This window comes from Calypte anna, chromosome 3, assembly GCF_003957555.1.
Source record: "Calypte anna isolate BGI_N300 chromosome 3, bCalAnn1_v1.p, whole genome shotgun sequence".
NCBI lineage: Eukaryota > Metazoa > Chordata > Aves > Apodiformes > Trochilidae > Calypte > Calypte anna.
The window spans coordinates 52,139,211-52,163,865 of NC_044246.1; the positions used below are offsets into that span (position 1 = coordinate 52,139,211).

At 36.5% G+C, this 24,655-nt stretch overlaps 1 protein-coding gene across 2 annotated transcripts in view; it reads right to left on the reverse strand.

Moving 5' to 3' along the window:
- Positions 1 to 214: 214 nt before the first annotated feature.
- Positions 215 to 24,655, reverse strand: part of NRXN1 (neurexin 1) — a 677,538-nt gene continuing 653,097 nt past the window's right edge. Inside the window, exons 20-21 of one of the 2 annotated variants that reach the window (XM_030446736.1) lie at positions 14,423 to 14,501; positions 215 to 3,662 (exon numbers count right to left, since the gene is read on the reverse strand). In XM_030446736.1, the coding sequence (XP_030302596.1) occupies positions 3,355 to 3,662; positions 14,423 to 14,501 (387 nt within the window). In that variant the 3' untranslated portion in view covers positions 215 to 3,354. The remainder of the gene's footprint in view (positions 3,663 to 14,422; positions 14,502 to 24,655) is intronic. The other variant, XM_030446735.1, reaches the window with a different exon arrangement.

Here is a 24,655-nt window from a genome sequence, read left to right on the forward strand (position 1 = left end):
TTTCTACTTACTATTTTCTAATTATTACTTTTCTAACTGTGCTAGTTGAACACAAGACTTCCAGAGGATTTTAACTCCAGTGTACAAAAAGCTCTGAGGTCACATTTCCTGACATGAATGTCTGTAACTTCATACCAATTTTTTCAGGTTTTTTCACTGCTTCAAGATGAACAGGTACTCCAGTTCTAAGAGCAAGAGAAGAAACAAGCCAGCATTTGTATTAAGAAACATTTTTATTAACAAAACAGTAAATTCCACTTGCTTAGCATTTCCAATAATGAATAAATTGGCCTTGCAACAAATAAAAAAATTGTAAATATCTATCACAGAAAGCACTATAAGGTTAGGGGCATTGGGCCTCCCTTCAATGTCTTAGGGTTGAAAATTTCACACGTTATTTAGTGTTTTGTTAAAAAAGGCAACACAATACAGTCATAGAAATGAAGCCATCTCAGTCAAACAAATTAGGTTATTATAGAGAAAGGATCCAATTTTATGTTAGGTAGTTGGTTTATGTCTGTTTGGTTGGTTGTTGTTGCTGCTGTTTTTAAACAAAAAGGAATTTGAAATCTACTTGCTGGCACTTCTGATACATCCATATTTGTTTTTTGCTAAATTATGAAATTAAAGAGGAAAAAGGAGAACCTTCAGAAATAGTGTTAAAATTGTGTTTGCTTATTATAGTAGTAGCAGATTTTTTCCTTGATGTATGGATTTAGTTAAAGATTAATCTACCAAACTGCCTGTAAGCCGACCTGACCTTGCTCTTTCATTATCGTGATCAATATCAAGCAGAAAAGACCATTTCAGCTTGACCAAACCATATTCCATCAAGCCCAGTCTCCTGTCACCAGATTATTCTTGTTCTGCATATCTTCAAGTACTGAAATCTGAACACCACCTCGCTTTCAACTTCTTTCCCCCCCTCCAGCTGAAGTCTCTTCCTTCCAGCAGTGACCTCCAGTGTACCTGACCCTGCCATTCCCTGAGTACAGCTGTCTTGGAAAGGTGGGAGATGCTATGAATGCCACAGGTGAAACACAGCCTAAAGAGATCAGATGGATTTTGTGAACTTGTTCTCATTTTTCTGCAAATGCAAATGAGAATAATAAAATGGTTTACAAATGCAACATGATACACCTCCTTGTTGCTGGCAACCTTCAAGAGAGGTGTTTTCATGTCAGCTACATGTATTTTTAAAATGCTCTGACTCCCAGATAGATAGCTGTACCAGTTTCCAGCCTTCTTCATCAGCTACAGTGAAGAACACACAACAAAATGTTTTGTGCCTGCTGCTTAAAGCTAATTTTAAATTCCTCCCTCCTGCCTGTAAAGTGTGAACATCTATATCCCTCTCAGGAGGCCTTCCAATGATTTGGTTGATTTCTATTGAACTAGCCTCTTTCTGCCTCTTTCTGTCTAATGTATTCCGTTTGAACTCCCGTGTAAATAAAATGTTAGACTATGATTTATTGCTGTGAACCTAATGAAATAATACTAGAAGAAAAAAAATTAACATGTAAATTACAGCTTTCTATTTAATATGTTTAACTAAAATGCATTAATGTTTTATATGTGTAAGAAAAGCTATGTGTTACTTTAAAACATGATTAACTTATATTTGTCAGATTATGATGTCTTGCAATGCTACACAATAAACTTAGCTAAAAATACTTTTCAATATGTCAAAATGTCCACCATTGAAAAATGCTATCGTGCACCTCAAGATTATTTCCTTTTTGGAGAAAGGGCTAAATTCTGCAGTAGAATCAGCCTGGATAATTAAAATTAGAGTAGCTGTTGTTTATATAACTGAATGCCAGAAAAATGCTATATGATTCTTCCTAAGATTCTCAAGAAACTCATCATTCTCATAATTCTTAAGAACAAGGTTTCTCTAAGGAAAACCATGCTCTCCAAAGTGAAGCTCTGACTGGAAGCCAAAGGCCAGTTTAAGTCACTAAATATTTAGCTAATTAATGAAGGTATATTTCTAGGAAAATTGGCCATTCTGATCAACTTCATTGATGCATATCAGGAGCAAGAGATGGGGATAGGAGGGAGAAGACAAATTACATTAGAGATATATTTTTGCTTTCTACCCCACTTCTTTCAAACTACTAAAACTTAACAGAATAGAGGCTGTACAGGTAAGAAAAAAATTAGCTGACTCTTATATACATTCATACACATCCCCCCTAATATAACCACTGCATTGTAAAGTAAAAAAAAAAAAAAAAAAAGCAAAAAAAGGAAAAGAAAGAAAGAGAGAAAGAAAAAAAAGAAAGAGTAAGGAAAGGAAGAAAGGGAGAGAGAAAGAAAGAAAAAAAGAAAGAGAGAAAGAAAAAAAAAATAAAAGGGGAAGAAGTCTGGGACAATTTGTAATGGCTGCAAAAAAACTGAAGTGTGTCTGTTGCTCCAGATGTCATAAAACTCTCTATACCTAGCAACACTTATAACATTGAGTTTACCAAAAATGGCTGAAGAGCAGATATAGTTTGCATTTTCTATACAACAGGCTATAAAACATCACTTATCACAGTCCAGAAAGCACATATAGATGTGTTTTTATATAAACATATGTAATAACATATTAAGCGTGCATGAGAATTTCCCAATGATTGCATCTATGCCCTCTTGTTTATTTTTTTCTCTTTTTTTTTTTTTTTTTTTTTTTGGAAATGTGCCTTATATTCCAGATTTTTTTTGTTTTGAAAATAAGGCCTCCACATTATTTTCCTCACAACCAGAAAGGGGCTTTTTGAAAGTATTTCTACATAAGTCTTCAGAAAAGCCAGCACTTTGATTCAAATGCAAGTTTCCAATCACTGCTTCACTGCACCAGATGGCAAACTCTTTATGTTTGCTCGTTGAGTCACCATATATATATGACAGTCTTCTCTGACAATAAGACTAACTTACTTCTCAAGAAAGCGCTAGCACTTTGGCTAAATCCAGAATCATAGGTAGCTTTTTTTTTTTTTTTTTTTTCCTGTTTTGTTTTTTTAATTTGTTTTTTTTTCATATTGTGCCTTGATGTTGTAGTAATACTCCTTGCTTTATGAATGCGTGGTGTCATCATTGTCTTTCAGAAATGTTCCAGCAACATAAAGACAGGCAGAGTAAATGAAAACACTGTGGATGTTAGGGAATTTATCAGCTCCTGTTTCTGAAAAACAAGAGCATGAAATGCTTGTTTTTAAAAACAGTCTTTCCTTTCTGATTGCATTCCCTGTCTTTTTTTGTTTGTTTGTTTTTGAATGTGCTTCATAAAAAGTAAAGTAAATAAGTTTGTATTATGTCTCAGATAAAATGAAGACTATTTCTATACAAGCGTTCTTTTAGATGTTGAGATCAGACATAGTACTCCTTATCCTTATTTTTCTTGTTTTTGTTGGAACTTTTAGCGCTGTTGGGCTGTTTTTCCTTGATCACAGCCCCATTGGATTGTGCTGAGTTACTGATGTAGTTTCGACTCTCATCTACGTGATAGGATCCTTCGTCTCGATTCCTGTACTTGTACATAGCATACAGAAGGATGAGGATACACAGAGCTGCTGCTGCCACGATCCCAACTACCATGCCTGTTGTGCTGCTGGATTCACGAATCACCTCGGACGAGCCAGGATATTCCCTTCCTCCTCCTGCCCTGGTAGGATTTGCTGTAGGTACATAACGAAATAAGGGAGAGGTTATTATTGAGTTTGAACATTGAAGACTTAGTAGTATCTACCTGCTACAAACATGCATCTTTATAATTGCACTCACTGGGTCAGGACTACCTAAGAATGTACTCCACCAGTCCAAAACCATTTAGGTTTGCAGCCCGTTACAAACAAAACAGGCTTTTAAACAAGGAAAAGGACAGCAAGGAAAATCTCACTTTATCTTTCAGAAGTATAATTTCTCCAAATGCTGTTACTAAGGTCAACATGCCTAAGTAATCTAGAATAAGAGGCATGCCACAATTTAAATTGACAGAATACAAACATCTGGGAGGTAAGGATCTCCCACTCCCTCCCTTTTTCTCACTCCATAAATAAAAAGTAATTTTATACTAAAATAAGTATTATTGAGAAGAGAGTGATGATAAGACAGGTTACCAAACAGAATGCAGGGGGGGATATCAAAAGTGCCCCTAATTATAAATGGTAGCAGGCAATAAATTGGGTACAAATAAGGAACCCGCAGCTCTCCTTTGAAATAACCCCTGAACGCTTCTCAATTTATGCCTTCTTTCTATTATTTTCTGTTTCTTTTCCTTCCAAGTTTTACTTTTCTTAGTTTTAGACAGCTATTTAAACCTACCTTCTCTTTTTTAAGAGTCCTCCTTGAATATGGCTACACTTTGGAGCACTTTTTCACTCAATTTTTCCCTTTCTCTCTTTTCATCATCGATGCCAATATCAGGCATTCCTTCAAGCAATGCTTTAGGCCCAGAAAAAAACCTCTCAGATTGCACTGCAAAAGTGCTCATCCTTCTAAGAACCTACTTCTCGGGCCTGACTCTGGTCTTTTCAGTATGAACTCAACTGACCTATGTCTTCAGACTCTAAAATGTTCTTGATAGGTACTATTGTGTTGTCTGGCACATTTTATCCTCTTGCACAGTCATGTGGAATGAAAGCCTAATTCCAGGAGAAATTTCTAGGTTAAATGCTCACAGCACACACTATGCTTATACATTTGATCCCCTTGATCTCCTCTCTTTATTGCAATTTCAGAAGGAGAGGTGGCAGATCCTTGTACAGAGTAACTTGAAGTGGCAAAAGCTGATGGATCTCCTGTAATTTAGCAAGCATCATGGGCAAAAATTGAGTGACCTGGATCTATGCAGTATTCCTCAGATTACACTAGCATTTCCAAAATCCTGAGCAGATGTGCACCCTGAATACTCCCAACATGAAAAGAACAGTGAGTGAACAAGGGTTTCCCACCAAACACTGCAGAACACACTCATTAACCATCCAGTCTGGCATATAGAAACCATACCTTAAATCATTATACATGACTAAAAATGCAGTCAGTAAAGTATCGATGTTAACTGAAAGTATATTAAACACTAGTTTTAAAATATAATAATAATGATAGCTTTATCAGAGCTTGCATCTAAATAGCATTGCATTGACGTATGTTAGAAAAGAGTGTTGATCAAGGTGCATGGAGAGCAATGTCCCATAGTCACTTTGGACAACCAGAATTAAAAGCAGACACCAGCTAAAGACATCTACAATTGGCCCATGAATAATAAAACAAAGCAAAACAGCCACAAACCCCAAAATGAACTACGTTCCCTCCCCAGCTTGGTATTACTCATCATTTATTTATTGGTGATTTGTGTTCTTACTTTTGAAACACTACTTCCTGGCAGTTATCCCACATAGGTTTAAAGGTGGCATTTTATTTGACAGAAAGAACAGAAGCACCACAGTAAGACTCCAGAAAACTGTCATTTGTGTCAAATAGTATTTTAAGGTCTTTTTCTTTTTCCCTTTTGAAAGTTCTTAGTTGTTATGAGTTGGTACAATTGGTATTTTCTATGACTACACAGGAGATCTTGAAGTTCTGCTTCAGAAAGCTCCAAGATTTTTTTCTCACTTCAGGGTACACGCCACCCTACTAAGAAATGCAGTCTGTCTTGAAGTAGTCAGTGACTGTTTTAGATCCTGTTTCTTCTTTGTAGCTATTGTAGAAAATGGAAATTCTTTTCACATAGGGCGTCATTTATCGTTTTACAAAAGACAATGCATTGTTGCAGAATAAAGACTCCTGGGCATTTCCACAGTGAATGAAAATGAGATGAAGTCTTATCTTACTGTATGTGATTTCAGGAAATTTCTGAGAAATAAGAGAAGCAACGGAATAAACTCTGACAATACCTGATGGACTAACAGCTGCTCTTTCTCTTTAAAACACAGGCATTTGGGTCAAATACCAGCAACCAACTTTACAATTAATGTCTACTAAATGACATTTGACAGCTTGCTCTTCTCTTAGTATGGCAAGGTAAAAAAACATGTAAGGAATATTTTTCAATGTTACCTAAACTCCTGCCTTTCACCTGAAGGCATCATTTTATTTTTAAGCTTGTTTTCACAATTATCTCATTTACCCCATCTGTCTGAGGAATATTCAACCATTACATTAATGTTATTTAAACTTAGAACATTTTCAAAGCATCTGTTGTTATATTTCTTTAGACTTCACTAAAAGGAGCAGTTCAGCAAAAGAAATGAATTCTTCTATTTTAATTCTGTTTGCATTAAAATATGCTTTTAACCTAGCAGGGCCTCTAAAGACAAATCAAAGAGAAGGAAAAAAGAGGAAAGTTTTACAACGCACATGGGCTTGTCCATGAGCACTGCATCTAGGAAAGGCTAGTGGAGCAGATGCTTAAGTCAGTGTTCCGTTCTGTTCTGAGACAGGATGGAAAAGGCCCACTGAGAAAAGACCAGCCTACACTTCTTCTGAAATCTATGTAAATCAACAAATCCCCATCCAAAATATTGTTGAAACAGCTGCCTGCTACTTAAGTACGACCTTTATTTGACTAAGACTGGAGTACCCAAGGGGAATTTACCTGGATTTTTTTTTTTTGTCCTGCAAAACAGGAACTATTGCAACAAACATATGATCTCAATGGAGAGCAAGTGAAGATTATAAAGTTATTAAAGTCTTGCTCTTTGCTTCCCAACTCTTTGAGAAACACATGATGCAGTTTCCTTCCCAGCATCTTGATAGCTGAACCAGGCAGTCTTTGGCTCCTGGCACAGCAGCAGAGGTGTGTCTACGGCTATCCTTGTCTGCCACTTGGTTGAAGTCTCTGCAGCATCAAAAAGACACTAATTTCATCCTGCATAAAAGTTTCTAATTGTAAATTAGAAGTGAAATACCTTATAGGTGAATGTTAAAATTAAATCACATGACCCTGTTTTCTAAGAATAAAAAGTCATCTTCAACAAATCCTGAAACAATCCATGGTAAGTTGAGGATGGTTTGACTAGAAACAAGTGAAAAGCATAAAGAGTGTGATTATGCTCAGACCATACCGTAACAGATAGACGAAATAAAAGTAATTTTCTGGTGCAATGGTCCCTTAAAAAAACTTCTCTTATGCACAACTCTTCCACTCATATGACCAGCATTATTTGGGCTGCCTCAAAGACCAGCTTAGAAGAGGCTGAGTTTTAAAAGCCTCTTCTACTACTTATGAAAAACTTATAACATAAAAGCAGTTGAACATAGTTTTATATTGTGTAATAATGGATTGCAAAGTTATTCTTCTTCACTGTTTTTTTAAGTGGTTTAAAATTTAGAGGGACTATCTGACTATTTTCAGTGCCCAGTTATCGTTAATGCTGTGAAAAGAAAATTGGAATTGCAGGGTTCCATGGTGTTTGTGAATTGAAAGAAGCAGACTTAACAAAAAACAAAACAAAACCCACAAAAAACCCACAAAAACCCAAACAAACAACAAAAGAGCCTCAAACCTGTTTTCTTTACATTTATGCCTTCCCACAAACTGTGAATAGGGAATTACTCAACAAGAATATTTAACTACTGCATTTGCAGTGAGGCGTGAAGGCAATTTTTTACAGGACATATTAATTTTCACTCTGTGTGCTATCATTGTAGATTTATTTGTGTTTGACTTTCTGTAGCATTGTTGGATTCTGGTGAACCAGTTTCTGAGCTCACTGCAATTTCAATGTCTCATTACAATAAATATATCTGAAAAACAAATCTCAGTGCTTCCTCTTCTTAACTGGTGGGATGGATGCAACCCAGCTGTGAAACCAGGATGAGGATCTCCTGTCAGGTTGTGCAAAAGGTGGTAGGCTTGAGTATCTCAGCATGATGCCTACCCAGCCTCCCTTCCTACCCAAGTGGCTCATGAGGCAAGAACTGGCTCTCCAGGGGATATCTGTCAGTAAGTGAGCTGCCATGAGATAGAAGGAGTGTGAGAAGGTTCCATATGTGGCTGCAATAGCTCAGTGATAAACTTGAATCATACTTGGAACAAGTATGTGTGGCCTATATCCAAAGCCATAATCTAATCCATGTGAGAGGGGTACCACAAAACTAGCTGCATTGCCAAACACACACTCTATGATCATAATGGCACCATGATTCAAAGAGAACTGGAGCTGAGACCTGCACACACAACAGACTGATGTGGTGAAGAAGTTTGGAGCTTCTACAAAATCTGTAGATGCTTATTGAATTTGAGGGAAAAAGACAACAACCTACTTTCAAATGTATTAAAGAGAAAAATAAGGTATCTGTTCTACTTTTTTGGTATACAAACCCAGTTTCTTTGCTTCCTATAAACTGAAATCTCTAGGTTCTCAGAAGGAAAGATACAATGCACTGAAATACCTCTAAAATTATGTTTAAAAAGCTAAAAAGGTTGTTTTGCTAAGACACTAAACACTCTCTTTGCACTGAATATAGTGCTTATTTCCAAGTACAATGATCTGTCATATTTTGGCTTCAAATTATTTACAAATCCTACTAACTCCTTGGGAGTGCAGGTTTTGCAAGTAACAATTTTCAGTGGTTGAGACGTGGGAGGGTTGTATCAGTCATCTTTGAATATCAACATAAGCCTAAAAGGAAAAGGTTAGTAGGATAGTGCCAATCAATAGAGCACACCAAATCAATGGGTTTTATAAGTTAATATGCTCAGCAGAGGTGAAGCTTATATTTCACATAGTTTAATAAGAACCTTTTGTGAAAACATTTTCCACAAACCTAACTGACAGCCAAAATGGAAACCAATATATGACTTCATATGTTTAGTACTCTTCATCCCTGTGGTCCTACTCTCCTTATTGGTATATTTTAACAAGTTCAGTTGTATTCCTCCTCTTTTAGTATTTCTCCCAATATGGGTACTTCCTCCTTTCATCAGTTCAGATGTCAGCCCTACAAAATTCTCACCACTTCTACCTTCATGTTTGCATCTCTGCTTCTTTTCTACATGGAGTAATTTACCTTGGCTTCATGTGTGTTCTGGGAAACCTTTGGTAATTTGTTATTTTACTTCTTTTGACTAGCAGAGTCAGTGGATGATCTTGATTTTAAATTGAAGTATTCCTAAATGGAATTCATAAATGGAACAACAACAAAAAACTTTTGCAAATAGGGTAACATGAGGACAAACCACAAATGTAACACTACTGATGTTTTCAAGCTGAAGGTTTCAAGCTAAGATTCTGTAATCATAGGGAACTGATTCAGACAACTGAACCAGTATATTCTGCTGCTCTGACCCCAAAGAGTCAGAGGAATGCCAGTGTTACTGCAAGAAAAACAATTGGCTTTGGAAACAATTGTTTGTAAGATTAGCTTTGTTGTACCAAAAACTTACAGTTCTAGTGACAGTGTCATTTGGGCCCCAATGAACTAAGTGAAAATTTTTATCATGGAGCTTCACAGGACAAAGCTTGAATTGACTGCTACTTTTATAACAGCATTTAAAAAACACAAATAAACAAACAAAAAACCCCAACAAAATGAATGCAAAACCCAAAGCATCTTATCTAGGACCTGCTTTTCTTCAAAGGAATACCAAAATGTAGTTGTAAAAAGAGGAGACCCTGATGGCTTGGCCTGCAGAGCAAGGAATAGTTCTTTCTCATTAATGAGCAGGAGGTGCAGACACCCACATTCATCTTTGCAGCTGTGGGTGACTCCCTGACTTTCCTCCTTCACTTAGCAGCTCCTATGTGAAGAGGTAAATGTCAGTGCCACAATCATAGATGTGGCTTGAATGTTGAAGCTGAAAGCACACTGCATTCAGTTTCCTCTTAACACTGTCATCCAGTCAGATTCATTACTGACAAAGTTGATAATGTGTCTGGGAAAAGAAGGGCCCAGGTTTTCAAGACATCCAGAATAAACATGCACACATGCTGGAAATGTGACCACTACAAATGCCAAACTACACTTGCTAGAGAAAGACTCGGATACAATATACAGATACAGCTACATTTGTTCACCATGAATCTTATTACTGCCAGGACCATATAGGTTTTCTCTGGGGGTGGGGACGAAAAAGATAAATGGACTTCAGGATTCATATACATGACCTGATCTAACTAATGCTCTTTTTCTCATGAAAGATTATAAAAAATTAATAAGAAAGAAATTAAAAAATTATAAAAAATTAATAAGAAAATTAATAAGGACTCTTGCAGTTATGTATAAATCATAGGAGTCACTTCACCTCCCACTGCAATGCTATCTTACTGCCTGATGCACCAGGAATAAAGGAAAATAATTTGTGAGACACAAAAGAGCAAAACTTCTAATAATGAGCAGCAGTCATTCACAGTCCAAATTTCACAGCTCTGCTAATAAGAAAAATAGGTATCCATGCTGGAATCAAACCTAAATCAACAAAATATGTTAGAGAATTTATGGTTCTTGGACATCTCCAATATATACTATGTATATATGCAGGAAGCAGTTTGCATGCAAAGCCCCACACTGTTCTGCTGACAGGACAAACAGCTCCCCAAAGCAATGGCTGAACTGCAAGAGTCATCTTATATACTGGCTTGTTCTCTCAGTTATAATGATATTTTGAAGATTTCTGGCCATCACTAGCTATTTTCTGCAATGCAGTGAGCCTGGCCAAGTTGTTGGAAAATCAGTACACGCCCAAAGATTTGCCTGTAAGCTTCTGCCCTATTATCAGTCCTTGCTTGAAAACATGGGAAAATAACTAATTCCTTTGTCCCCCAGAACAAAGAATCAGGAGTTAGAAAGGTAATTAATGCTACCAGGTGATATACTTCACTGAACTCTATCCTGACTATTCTTCATGTTGTTAATATTTAGATCAGAAGAGGGGAATGTGGAGAGACTGTCAAACCAACAGGTGTTGCCTTACCTTTCAGTAACATTGAAAAGGATAAGACCAATGAAAAAGGAGGCAAATTTTAAGAGTGAAAGGTAAAGTGACAATTTGTTTTGAAGAATGACAGGTAAAATGATCCAGCCAACTGGGATTATGGAGAACTTAATTCCTGTGCCAATGCATACTTTTTTTATTATTTTTTAAATACAGTAGCTGTTGGGATTCAAGAAATGAATCAGTGAAATCATTCTCAGATAAACAAAAAGGAGAAGCACATCTGGGTGATGAATGATAAACTAAAATAGGAAAGCTAAACACCTGGCTGTAAAGCTAATGGCAGCAGTTTGCAGGAAGACTAACATTCACATTGCTGTTGTGGACCTTAGTTTGGACAGAAATTATAACCTGTCAGAAAGCATCACGTCATGGCTCATAGACCACTGAGCATTGCAGGCTTCTGATCTAAAGTTCAAAACAAACTCAGAGAATTATTCTGAAATTTCATTTGCTCTCAGCAAGCTGTAAGTCTGAGACAATAAAACTGTATATCTAATATAGCAGCTGCCTTCTAAAAATAGGGAGATTTTTTTAGTGCTAGGTAACTTATTCTTGTAAAAGTACCTCATAAACTAAGATTTAAAAAGTTAAAGGTATTTACATTTTCATCAGATAAATGTCAATTTACCTATTGGACAGCACTTCCTGAGTTAACTAAAGCAAAGAAGCAATGAATGAGGCCAGAGCCATATGGACTTCTGAACTAGTATTGGATGAGGTGATCTTTTTAAACTGGAGAATTTGAAAATGAGAAGGGAAAAATTATCATGGAAATGAATTTTCAATGTTAAAAAAATTAATTCTTATCACAGTTCATAAATACGCCTCTAACTTCTGCAACTGAAATGCGTTCCTTAAAGATACAAAAATGCTTAAGGTAGGTAGGTGTATCTGTTGCTACTCTGTTTCAAGAATGAACACCTTATGTCAACACACTTTGAAAAAGACTCAAATTCTTTATTGGGAAGCAAAAGAAACTAACTCCTAAGTATTGTGATCAAGTCTATAAATATCTTGGCTCCTGAAAGAGCCCAGATACCACCCTGCATATCCAACAAACACTGAGACAAGTTATAGACTTCTCTACCTTTACTTAAATGTTATTAATAAAAATTAATGTGTATTAGGCTATGAGAATACAAAAAGGAACCATGCAACTGCATTTGAAGCAAAATTGCATTGGTCTGAAGTCTGTGTACCTGCTCCCTGACTCAGGTGTCATACTGACATGGTTTAGTTTTGATTTGCATTAATATACAGGCCAGACCTAAATTTCACTGATTTCTACTTAAACAAAATATTTGAGTGCACAACAGATTCATCTTAGCTAGACTAATAGAATGTGTTGGGTTGAAAAGGACCTTTAAAGGTCACCTAATCCAACATCCCTGCACTGAGCAGAGACATCTTCAACTAGATCAAGTTGCTCAGAGCCCCATCGAGCCAGACTTCGAATATCTCCAGGGATGGGGTGTCCACTACCTCTCTGTGCAAGCTGTTCCAGTGTTTCACCACCCTCAACATAAAGAAATGCTTCTTAATATCTGATCTAAATCTACCTTGCTCTAGTTTGAAACTTTTATACCTCTTCCTACCACTATGCACCCTTGTAAGCAGTCCCTCCCCAGCTTTCCTACAGGTCCCCTTCAGGTACTGGAAGGATGCTATAATGTTGCCCTGGAGTCTTCTCCTCTCCAAGGTGAACAAGCCGAATTCTCTCAGCTTGTCTTCACTGGAGTGGTGGGTGCTCCAGCCCTCTGATCATCTTTGTGGCCCTCCTCTGAACTCCATACAACAGGTCCATGTCCTTCTTGTGTTCAGGGCTCCAGAACTGGGAGTAGTACTCCAGGTGAGGTCACACCAGAGACCAAGTAGAGGGTCACAATTACCTCTCCCATTCTGCTGGCCATGCTTCTTTTGCTGCAACTAAGGATATGATTGGCTCTCTGGGCTACATGTGTGCACTGTTGGCTCATGTCCATCCAGCAGTACCTCAAGTCTCTTTCTGCAGGGCTGCTCTCAATCACTTCATCCTTGTACTGATGATGTGGATTGACCCTTCCCAGGTGCAGGACCTTGGACTTGGCTTTATTGAACACAGTGGTTCACATGAGCCCACTTCTCCAGCTTGTCCTTGTCCCTCTAGATGACATCCCATACCTCTGGCATGTCGACTACACCAGTCAGCACTGTGTCATCTGCAAGCTTGCTTTGGGTGTACTTAATCCCACTGTCTAGATCATTGATAAGGTTATTAAACAGCACTGGTCCCAGAAGGGTTCCCTTTGTTCTACTGTTAAGGATTATAGCAAGTGTTGAAGACTACCAAATATCTAAACCAGCTGACAAGTAGGTGTGCTACCTGACAGCTATAAGTGTGAGTGAATAAGAAAAGTGAATAAGACAAACTGAGACATACATGGCATCATAAGCTGTTCACTCAGAAAAGGTAAAAGGCAACGTAAGTTGACAAAGAAAGCAGGAGTACTGGGATTTTTTTAAAGGTTATAGAGTAACATAATAATTTTGATTTTTGTTACGAAGTTTTCCGTTCCTTTCACATCTGTGATAAACTTCTGACTCTTTAAGGAAGGTATGTAGTATTTTATTTTACTATGAAGTGGCAAAATATAACAGAGAGAAAAATTAATACCAAATGTGTTATTCAGTAGGACTAGGAAAGACATGGCCAAGACACTGTAAGTTTTTCATTCCACAGAAAATACTAGAATGTAAAAATTTTTAATTTCTAGTCAGAACTGAAACATACACTTTGAATAGCCCTGGCTTAGAAAAAAAGATGTGAAAGAATTTGAAATTTGAGGCTATTGTTTTCTGTATCTTCAGGTTTCTACTATCTACACAGTATTTCATACCATAAACAGTAATTAAAAACCATAGAATGGGTTGGGTTAGAAGGAAACTTAAAGATCATTTAGTTCCAACCCCCCTGCATGGGCAGAGACACCGTCCACTAAGTTGCTCAAAGTCCCATTCAACCAGGTCTTGAACACTTCCAGGGAGGGGCATCCACAGCTTCTCTGACAAACCCTCACAGTAAAAAATTTCTTCCTATGGTCTAGGCTAAGAGTTCTTCTACAACTGACATAATATGACGCTTGAAATAGTGTACGTCTCTCTTACTGGGGGGAAATCAAGCTATTGCAATATCTTTCTCCTAAACTGAGTTGTTCTTTCTGTATCTTGACAACAAAGATACAGGGGCCTCAGAATACCCTTCCCAGTCCAGCCTCAAGTCCTTGGTCAAACTATAACCTTACTCATATCACAGCTATCAATGTGCTCCCATCTGTTGCCTTTGAAAACCATACAGCAACATTTCCCTCTCTGCTGACACTGCCATGTATAGAAAGACCCCAACTTAATTTCTCCCTGCTATGTAAGGAAGGACTGTCCCACTAAATGGGTCTCTGGGGGACTGTAACATGCAAATATGAAATAAAAGAAAGTAATAAAAAGTTGACTAACCTAACCCACCTGAGCTCGGCTCACAGGGATCGATGTCCTCATCATCACTGGGACATTCAGCCGAGGCCACCAGGATGTCATCTGTGGTCTGCAAAGAAAATAAGAATCAAATAGATATATTTTAATTGCCTGAACATGTTGTACAATTCTTGTTAATATTTCTTTTAGTGCACAGATTTATGCAAGACCCAGAACATTCCAGCCTTCATATGTAATGGCACAGTGACACTCTCCAACTCTGTATTAATGAGACTTTGCTTTTCAATTCACACTTGTCAGTTCTTAGGAGTATGTTAGATTTCCAGTGGAGGCACTTAAACACTTTAATGTTATTTGTAATAAGAACAAAAAGTAAAAGGATAGAGTACATGTACTGAGGCTGCTGGTCTTCCCTCTTTACCTACAATATCTTTACTATGATACTGCTGAAAACACTGAGAACATTAAAAAAAAAAAAAAAAAAACTGTAAAAAAGCTGTTAAAACTATCAGAAACATAATGATGTTCTCTCCTTTAATCACACTTGCTTGGCTCTCAATGAAACTATTTAATGAAAAGAAAATCAAGGAAATAAAATCATAATAAATAAATGCAGTGCTAGAAAGAATCTATTTTCTCAAACAAGTGAAAACATCAGATTTTCTTAAATAAATGAAATATTGCCAGAATATTGTTGTGTTTAGGTTCAAAGAGTTCTAGGAACATCTGTCCAAAATGGTCTTGAACAGTCCTTTGTATAAGGAAATCAAATAAATGAAGGCAAAGGAGGAAAAACAGGGGCTATAGGATACAACATCCAATAAAGAAAAGAAAATGGGGATTCCTCTCTATTGCTTCTTCTAGTGGAAGAACAAGGAGATACTCAATGAAACACTTAGGCAATCAATCTGAACCTGATAAAATGAAATGCCTTCTGTTCAAGCCACCCCTGAGAACAGTCACTTAGAAATGTAGGAGGAACATCCACAGTTCTTAGGGGAAATAATATCAGGGAAATATTTACATATTTCTACCATGCTCCTGGTCACTTCTCAAGCAATTACTAATGAGGTTAGCAAGAAGCTTTTACCTATGGGCAAGACTGTCCATAACTGTCCATTTCAAGCTTCTATTTACCTCACCAAAGGAAATTCATGAAAAGAATTTAAACAAAAGGTTAAGGATATGGTGGGGAAAAAGCCATTCTTGGATTCCTGTAGGATAAATACTCCAATGAGGAGATACAAGCCATTTCAGTGAATGTGAAATATTACCATTATTTTTTTTCCCGTAAGTATATAGGAGGGACATATATATATAAGTATACATGAGTATATAGGAGGGACCATGTATTATAGTTGCATTATATATAATTATTACATATTATATTATTATATAATATTAATGAACATGCACTTTCAGCACTTCTGTGAATCAGGAAAGTGATAGACGAATACCTTCAATAATATGTAAGGCATAGGAAAGAAAACCCTATAACAGTAATAGTAATAATAATTTTACAGATAGAAGACTGAGACACAAGAGAACAAAATAGAAAGGCTCTTATAGACAGCAGCTATGCTATGTCACAGTTTGATGCTGGAATCACTAAATTTATACTTCCTTGTATCTAAGAAAATTTATAGTTGGGGGTAACCACTCTGGAAATCTATAACACTGCCAAAATTACCTGGCGCATTTGAAATATGAGTTAAAAAGACCAAAACAAATGATTTGTGTTGTCCATTCTTTGTGTCATGAAGAAAAACAGTTGTAATGAAAGCCAGCTGCAAACTTTCTCTTGAATTTCTAATGTCCATTTATTTTCCCCAGAATAAAATCATTTAAAATTGAAACCCAACATCTTAGCCTCTGTGGAAAAGCACCTAGGTAAACAATAAAGCCTGCACATAGAAAGTTACCACCATACTGTAAAAAACACAACTAATAGAAAAAGGTACTACTAAGTGTAAAAAAAGTGTCATGCATCTCCCCAACAGTTTTGATTTGGTCAGTGAAACCACAGTGTCATATTTTTCCTTCTACCCATAACACAGGAGAAGACTTCAGGCAGCCAGAACTCTGAACAAATTGATCAATGGGGAGTTGTACAGAAATACACTTAAGCAGAAAGGATCACACACATAAATAAGAGCCATAGCAGGAAATTATGGTCTGCGAGATCCACTGGTTGAACTGGAATTTTGTTTCAGGGTTCTTTCATACATGCATATATGAGAAAACCTTCTAGCTTCAGCAAACTAAGGTTGAGATGATCAGATAGATAAAGAGAACTATTGCAGCATCTCTGATTATGCTTGATATAGAATGGTCAGAGTTTACTTTAAGTAACTCCATTTTTTGTACAGTTTGTTATGCATTCAAAACTACCAGAAAATAACTATGGAAAAATCATCCAGTTGAAGTACCTTAATGAATGAGAGATATTTTACTTAGTTTTGAATGAGAGGGAGTATCAAAACTGTCTTTATAAAATGTCACTAATTCCAATCTATGGAAAGAGTATTCACGCTTCTACAAGAACAAAGGGATGTTCTTGACTGATAAAAGTGCATGCATGTTACAGGTCCAGAAATGAATAATGCCTTAAAGAAATGTTAATTTAGCACATCAAGAAAGACCTCATTAATGTCTCAAGGTATTATAGGAAATAATGTATTTTTTAAAGTCAATACAAGGTATAAAACTAATTTTGTTGCAAGCCATAAATCAAGTGCCATTATTTGAATAAAAAAAAAGTGGTAAGAGATTAAAAAAAATTTTCTTCTGAAAAATATGTCAAGAAAAATTCCATTTTAAGTATCGGTTCACAGATACAGCACAACCCTCCTTTCCTAAACTTAAATATCTCTTTACTGCTACTCATACATAATTTTATTACAAAGATGGCAAAGGAACTGTGAATGGCAGGTGAGATGTCAGTGACTAAGCTACAAAAGCCATTGGACTGCTTAACACAATTTCAAATGGGATTAAGTATTAACTAAAACACTAGAAAATACAAGGAATGAATGATTTAAAGAAATCCTGAGGGCCAGCTATCAAGACTTCTCTCTTCAGAAGAGTTCTGACTGACAGGAGTTCACCTGAACAGAGAGCAGGATTTAGACCTATGGGTCCTGGACAGCCAAGGGCTACAGATAAATAATGCAAGATAGAGTAATATTTTTCTACTTAATGCATATTATCTTTTCCTCATACTTTTTAATTTTAGATGGGAAGACTTAGAACAAATCAGTTCTCCTAAGTGAATTGCAATTGTTGCTAGAACTATGGCTAATTTACAAGACACTGCTTCGAGCATTCTCATTAATCAGGGATTTAAAAGTCAATGGAAAAACCTTTATTTACAGTGAGTGCCTAATAGGATAACATCCAACTGGTATCATCACAATACACAATCGGATTAGAATGTCTCTTGGGTGAGTTGTTCAAATTCATTTAAGAAGCAATACTCTAGTTGGAAGAGATTTTAAAAAAAAATTAAAATAGCAGGTGTACAACTTTTAGCAGGTGAAGAACTTTTTTTTTTAATTACATCTTCTTTTATTTGTGTTTCTTCAGAGCTTTTCAGATTCATTCTATGCATGTGGATGCATGGTTTAAAATGCAGGCTACTGTAATATGGGATTTCTTCAAAAGTTGGGCATCTGCTCACATTTCAGAAAAAGAATGGTAGAAGTCTGAAATTAATGTGTCAGTATAAAAAATGGAGAAAAAAATTAGCACATTTTGTAAAGCTAGAAGTCACTGCATAATGTAATGTCTGATAGTTACTCATGGGTGTGGACCCTGCAGGACTATGTCTTACTTACACCAGTCATGCCTGCTTGCAAAAATAAGGACTTTGGGATTTGTTTCTTAGCCAAGAGCTTAAAATATCACCAATCTGCCACCTTGCCTGAGGAAGGAAATGGTGACTATTTCAAGAAAGCTCCTCACCAGGGAAAAAATTATGCTTTAGTCATAGCTTAACTACAATGTAGATTAAATATAGTCTGTAGATATGGATAAATATCAAGATTCCTCAAAGCTTACTACCATGGGTTCAAAACTGGTTCCAGAAATTCTGGTTGTGCTCTTCTAATATTGATTTTTGAATGCTACATCATATAAAAAAAAAAAAAAAAAAAAAAAGAAAAAGCAAACAAATAAACAATAGGGGAAAGAATTTTTTAATTATTATTATTTTTTTTTTGCATGACTGGGCATAAATATATACCATCTTATTAAGTTTTTATGTATAAAGCCTGTAATACCTGAGGGTACCAGAGAAATATTATCTAAAAATTAAATCAGAATTGTGAATTCATTAACAGTATAATGTTAATGAATGTTTATTTTTCCCCATAGTATTCCACCAGCTCTCCTTTAAATCATAGCACCCGACAGCTACTCTGAATACAATTTATTGCTTTCTTGTTCAAGAATATACTTTATCCCATGAGCACAGCAAGTAAATCCAAATTACGCAAGTTAAAAACTAGCAGTCCTAAATTATTATATGAATTATGAAAACCATAACTGCTTCTGACTAGTGTTTAAATAATTTCAGATGAGAACTATTCTGATTTATTTGTACAGCTTAGGTGCTTAAGGATACCAGCCAGGCACTCTTAGGCTCGGTGCTAAAATCAGCTGGAAGGAAAGGGCTTTGCTCTGAGGAGCTTATAGTTTGATTTCAGATCAGGTGCACAAATGAGTGCAAGAGAGGGGAGCACAGAATGAAAAGGGTCAGGTGAGGATGCTACTTATAAGAACTAGCAGTTATGCAGGCTCTGATCTAGCATATTTTCCAAAATGATGTGCCAAGAGAGCAGGAAGGAAGGTCAGGAAGAAAGAAGGCAAGCGACAAGCTGGGCAGGAGCCCATAATTGGCCAAGGAGATGCAGGGAACAGATGGTGCCTGGAGAGCACTGCAAGCCTCTCCAAGGAAATGGTGTAATTAAAACCCTGTCCTGTGAGGGTAGAGGTGAGGACAGCCAGGATGGTGTGGGAAGAGGCAGGCAGCACCAATAGACAAATGGTTAAGGCATGAGAAGATGGAGCATGATTTGGAAGGGGAAGTAGCAAAGAAAGTGAGAAAGTTATAATAAGATCACAGGAGCAAAGGGGACAAGGTGGTAAAAGGGGATAGCCAGGATATAAGGGAGCTGATATCAACAGACTTGATTACGTGAAGAGTAATGGGTAAGAACTTAATGACTAAAAAAACCAGTTGTCTGAAAACATAATTTCAGATGTAGGACTAGGAAGTTAAAACTCTTCTCTTTTTCCCCTTTTCTGACATGCTTGGTTATCATCTCTGCTTACATAATTTTATTTTTCCTCCTGAAAAAAAAAGATAATTCAAATCTTTGCCATTCAGAGAGAGAATCTTTGCCAGACAGATTCAACAACAATGGATATTCAAACACAGAGGTCTTCTTCAGCTAAGCAGAAATGTATGTAGATAGAGCCATGGTAAAAACAAAGGTTTTGGAAAACCAACAGATACATACTACTATCTCTTCATTATCTGTGTCAAAAGTCCCTTTAAAAATACAGTTCATGTAATATTTACAAAAGGGAGTAATTTTATACTTTTGCACTGGACACTAACTCTGGAGGCAGTGAGGGACTTTCTTAAAAACCAGTCCTTCACATATATTCCTTTTCTCTCTATTTTTCTTTTAAAGGGAGAAATAAAGTAATGTAAACCAATGAGAATACTGGCAGAAACCAACAGGGCATGAAAAATCACTAAAGAGTCAATGTGAAAAAAATAGAATTTCATTTTTTGGGATGGGATTAACTGCACAATTTTCCAAAGGAGAATATGTAATTTGAACATAATTTTGTATGTATGAAGCAGATCTCTGTGACTGTTGAGAACAGTTGTAGAAAGAAACTTGAAGATACCACATTAATCAGCAACACTCTTTGCTAGCTTCCCCCTGGTGTTAATAACTACTGACTGCATGAGGCAGTTTGCTGCAAAAGATGCTGTAGTAACCTAGCAGTAATATCAGCTCTAGATGACATGCTGTTTGGACAACTGCCTCTAAAATTGTACTTAACCTGCTATAGGTCAAACAAGTACATGTGCATCAATTACTGCTTGTCCACCCACATGCAAAAGTATTTTCTCAGCACTGTGCTACTGAAAAATGTTATGTCTGGTCATGGATATTAAAAAGCTAATATTTCAAGCACATACACAATATTTATTGTATCTTTTATTAACTGCTGACATATCATTACCCTGTAATGTGAAAATACAGTAAGCGAAATTGAAACACTTCCTCATAATGTGTGATAACTGGCTCTCATCTAATTAATACCATCATGTTATTTCTTGAATCAGTCAATGTTTGACACTGGGGGAAAGTGAAAGCCCTGATTAAAAAGTTCCTCTTACAGAAAAAATAAAAGAAGAAGCCTCTAGGTTATAATAACAAAACACAATACAGCCTTTCAGTTAGTGAAATGACTTTTGTAGAAATTAAACACTCAGAGGTGTAGATGAAAAACTCAAGACAATGACTTTGATGTCCCACAGGCCATCTCCAGCCTCTGTCCCCAAATCTCAGCAGTGAGGGAAGCACAGCTTCCTGGAGAGCAAAGCAGAATAACCTAATTTTTAGCCTCCACATCTCTACATAAAGCACAAAAAGTCTATCTTTCCATGTAACAACCTTGAAATCCATGGTATTATTCCATGCAGAGTTGTATTTGTATCACTTCTGTACTTCTCCTCTTCATCCCAAACATTTAAGTTCTCATGGGCAAAATTACCACAAATAGTAGAAATATATTTGAGAAAAGGATTTATAATAAAATAACGTCAACAAAACTGCATGTCTTTCCTTTGAGCTCTGAATTTGAAGTTAATTGCTTTGGTCAAAGTCTGAGAGTCATTTGTCTCATCTTGGAAGAAAGCAGTAACATAGCTGAGAAAATCCACATGCTGGTAAAGCTACATGGTCAGATAGCCAGGCAACATTATGCATTTAACTTTAAAAATAAGAAATTAATCCAAATCTTTCCCCACCAGATCATTTCCCTCACCACCTGCAACATATCAACACTGTTAGTTTCACAGATATCAACCAAAACCAGTTTCTATATTCATTTATTTATGAATGTCACTATTCTTGTCCCCTTGTGAAACTTTTTGAGAGCTGCTGCCTGGAGAATTAACCCACTTTTTTTCCTTCCCATTTCTCTTCCTGCTGGGCAACTAATGAGAACACAAACATCTCCATCTACATATTTTTCACAGGCCACTCTTCCATATTTATAGGCCTTGGAATGAAATACTTAACATCACAGTCACTGTGTAACAGCAGGGGCTATTCTGGACTCTTCTTGAAACAAGCTGATTCTGTACTAGCTGTGGCTCTTGGAAGCAGAGTAAGCAGCAACACACAGTGACAGCGTATTTAGGATGGGAACTTACTGTTTCTCACTTTTTGGGATGAGGAAGGATTATTATTTGAAGTAATTACTTCCTTATTTGATCCAAGTAAGTCTGAGGTTATAGCATAGGGGTTGGTATTTATAGAGAACAACCGATGTTTACCCTGAAAGTTGGACTGATGCTTCAAAATGGCGCTGGCAGCAGCAAAGGGTGAATTATTCATCTTTCCCTCCCTCCATATTAAGGCCAACTTATGTCACAAAAACGTAATGGCATGTTTTGAATGAGGAATCATGTCAGCCTCATGCACATTTTGCATTGAAAAAGACTTAAATTTCTTTTGCAATGCTAAAGGAATGGACCAACATTTGATTTTTTTTCCTGGAAATGGTCTGACACAATCTTGCTTGTGATTGATGCCAAACTACAGGAGACTCTTGGGAGGGATGGCTTGGCATAATAAATGTATGAGCTCTATTCCATGTCTACATTGCTCCCCTTGCCAAATCCTGCCATCTTCCTCCCTTCTGTAGTGGGAATGATGGGATGCTCATACCCTGACTTTTGGGAACTGCTGGCTGACCCTGCAGCTCAGTCTGACCCCAGAGTTGAAGCAATCCATGGGAGGTTGCAGGCAGAAGTAGCCCAGTATTTCTCATGCTGGAGAAAAAATATCTCTGATGAGATATGGCACAAATTTGAATTTTATCCTTGAAGTAATATATTGATATGCAACATGACAGCAAATGAATCACTGGCACCTAAGTTGCATAATGCCTTGTGTATTACTTATACCATGCCATTTGTAAAAGCAGTCATGGCTTGGATGGAGGATGAATGAGTCCACACATTACTTCCTTCTCATCTAACTTTTAGATCCACAGTACTGTAACATTAGTCTTTCCAGAAAGTATTTTTTTTTTGGCTAATTTTCATTCTGCAATTAAAAATCCTTGCATCATGGATCACACTGATGAGAATAAGATGTGAATCTCTTTAACTTGCCTTTTTCACCTTTATTGCCCCCAGGGACCAGGTTGAGAGCAAGGAACAGGTAATCTATGAACTCTTTAAATTAAAGACATTTCTGCTTTCTTTCTGAGATTCTCCTCAGAACCTTTGTGTCCTTCTCTCATTAAGACCATACTACATTACAGAACAAGAACAACAAAAGTACAGTTTGATTTTTGTTTTGGCTTTCTCTTTGCACTAAGCTTAAAACACATGGAATGGAATTTAATTGATGAAATGCAAACATATTATTTTCTCCTAGGCACAAAAATAATTAGAATGAAAGACATGTTCTGGCCATTACACTTGTATTTTCTGATAGAATTTTATTTTTAGCTGTCTCTTTTGCTGAAAGACCCCAATAATTCCGAACTGAGAATCACAGAGGAGGTTTCTGCAGGTTATTTTTCTTTAACCCAGAGACTTCTTATTAAGCTATAACATTACACCATTGATAGCAAACCTTTTAATTTATATTTCTGTGTTACAAAACATATGTGTAGAGACTTAAATATTTTGAATATGAGACTTACTGCTTTTGTAATAGTCTGAGAAAACTCAGGCATAGCATTACTAAAGACTTCAAAAATTACTATTAAACATCGTAGTTTCAGGTGTAAAAAGCCTTCCTATCTTGTTTCAAAAAAAAAGTACAATAACTTTAAAAGTGCAATAATTTTAAAAGAAATGTGGAACATTGCATCAACTCTCAGGCTATTTTTTAGCTACTTAGGCAAACCAGCTGCTTCATCTTTCCACAGAGACAGACAAATAAGAAATAAAGCCAGTAAAATGAAAACACTGACCTACACATAAAAGATTCTTCAAGTTATTTTGACTCAAGACAATTTAAGTCCCTCTCCCAATCCTAGTTTTCCTCTCCTTAAGGAAAGATGGGCACCAGTTCCACTGCCAACACTTTCCTTCCTTAATATTTATAATAAAGACTCTAATTTAAAATTTTGAGGGTCTAGGGAGGCACATTGTTCCATCCCAGACACTAGCTCCTTTGTCACATTTTATATCTCAGTATCACTGTGTTACACAGGTTTACCCAAAGTAGGGAAAATAAAATTGAAGATGGCTTCCCACAAACCTATGTTTAAAATATTGCCTTTTCAAATATTAATCAGTTGGTTCCACTACTAAACATTTGCTTTATTACCTTATTGTAATGTTTTAATTTAAAAACTCAAACATCATTGCAGGACCAGGAAAAATAGTAAGGAGACAACCTACTAGTTTTGCAGGGCTAAGAAACGTCCTACAGAACTTCATCTTGCAAGCACAACTTATTAATACTAATGAGACTTAGATGCATCAGAAGAGAAAATACCTAACTTTCAGTTAAAGAGTTTTATTAAAGCCCCTGTTTTGGAAATGCAGTTAATTATTTAGTTTCTGACAATGTACATTTGTCACAAAGGTTTTTGGGTTTGTTAATGATGACTTTATTTCATAACTTACAAAGGGCACTCAAAATAAAGGTGAGAAACATGCTACAGGAAAGCAGTGATGCTTTGGATGCCTGGGAGATACCCTAGGTGATTGCTGAGGGAGTGGGTACATGTTTCAGATGGCATCATGCAGCCTTTGAGAACCAATTGTTGTTTCCAGGCTTCATATTTCTAAAGTAATCACCTTCAACAGAAAGCAGAGGAAGTTTAAATCTCTGTTATTTGGAAAGTTTTATCTCTGTCACTTCTTCAATTATGTGATTTCAGTGTACATTATAAAATAGTACAATACCTACACTTAGGTGTTTTCCATTTTGAGGATCCTGTTTGCAATTGCTCTTAGTTTTATCCAGTTAGCTATTAAAGATACAC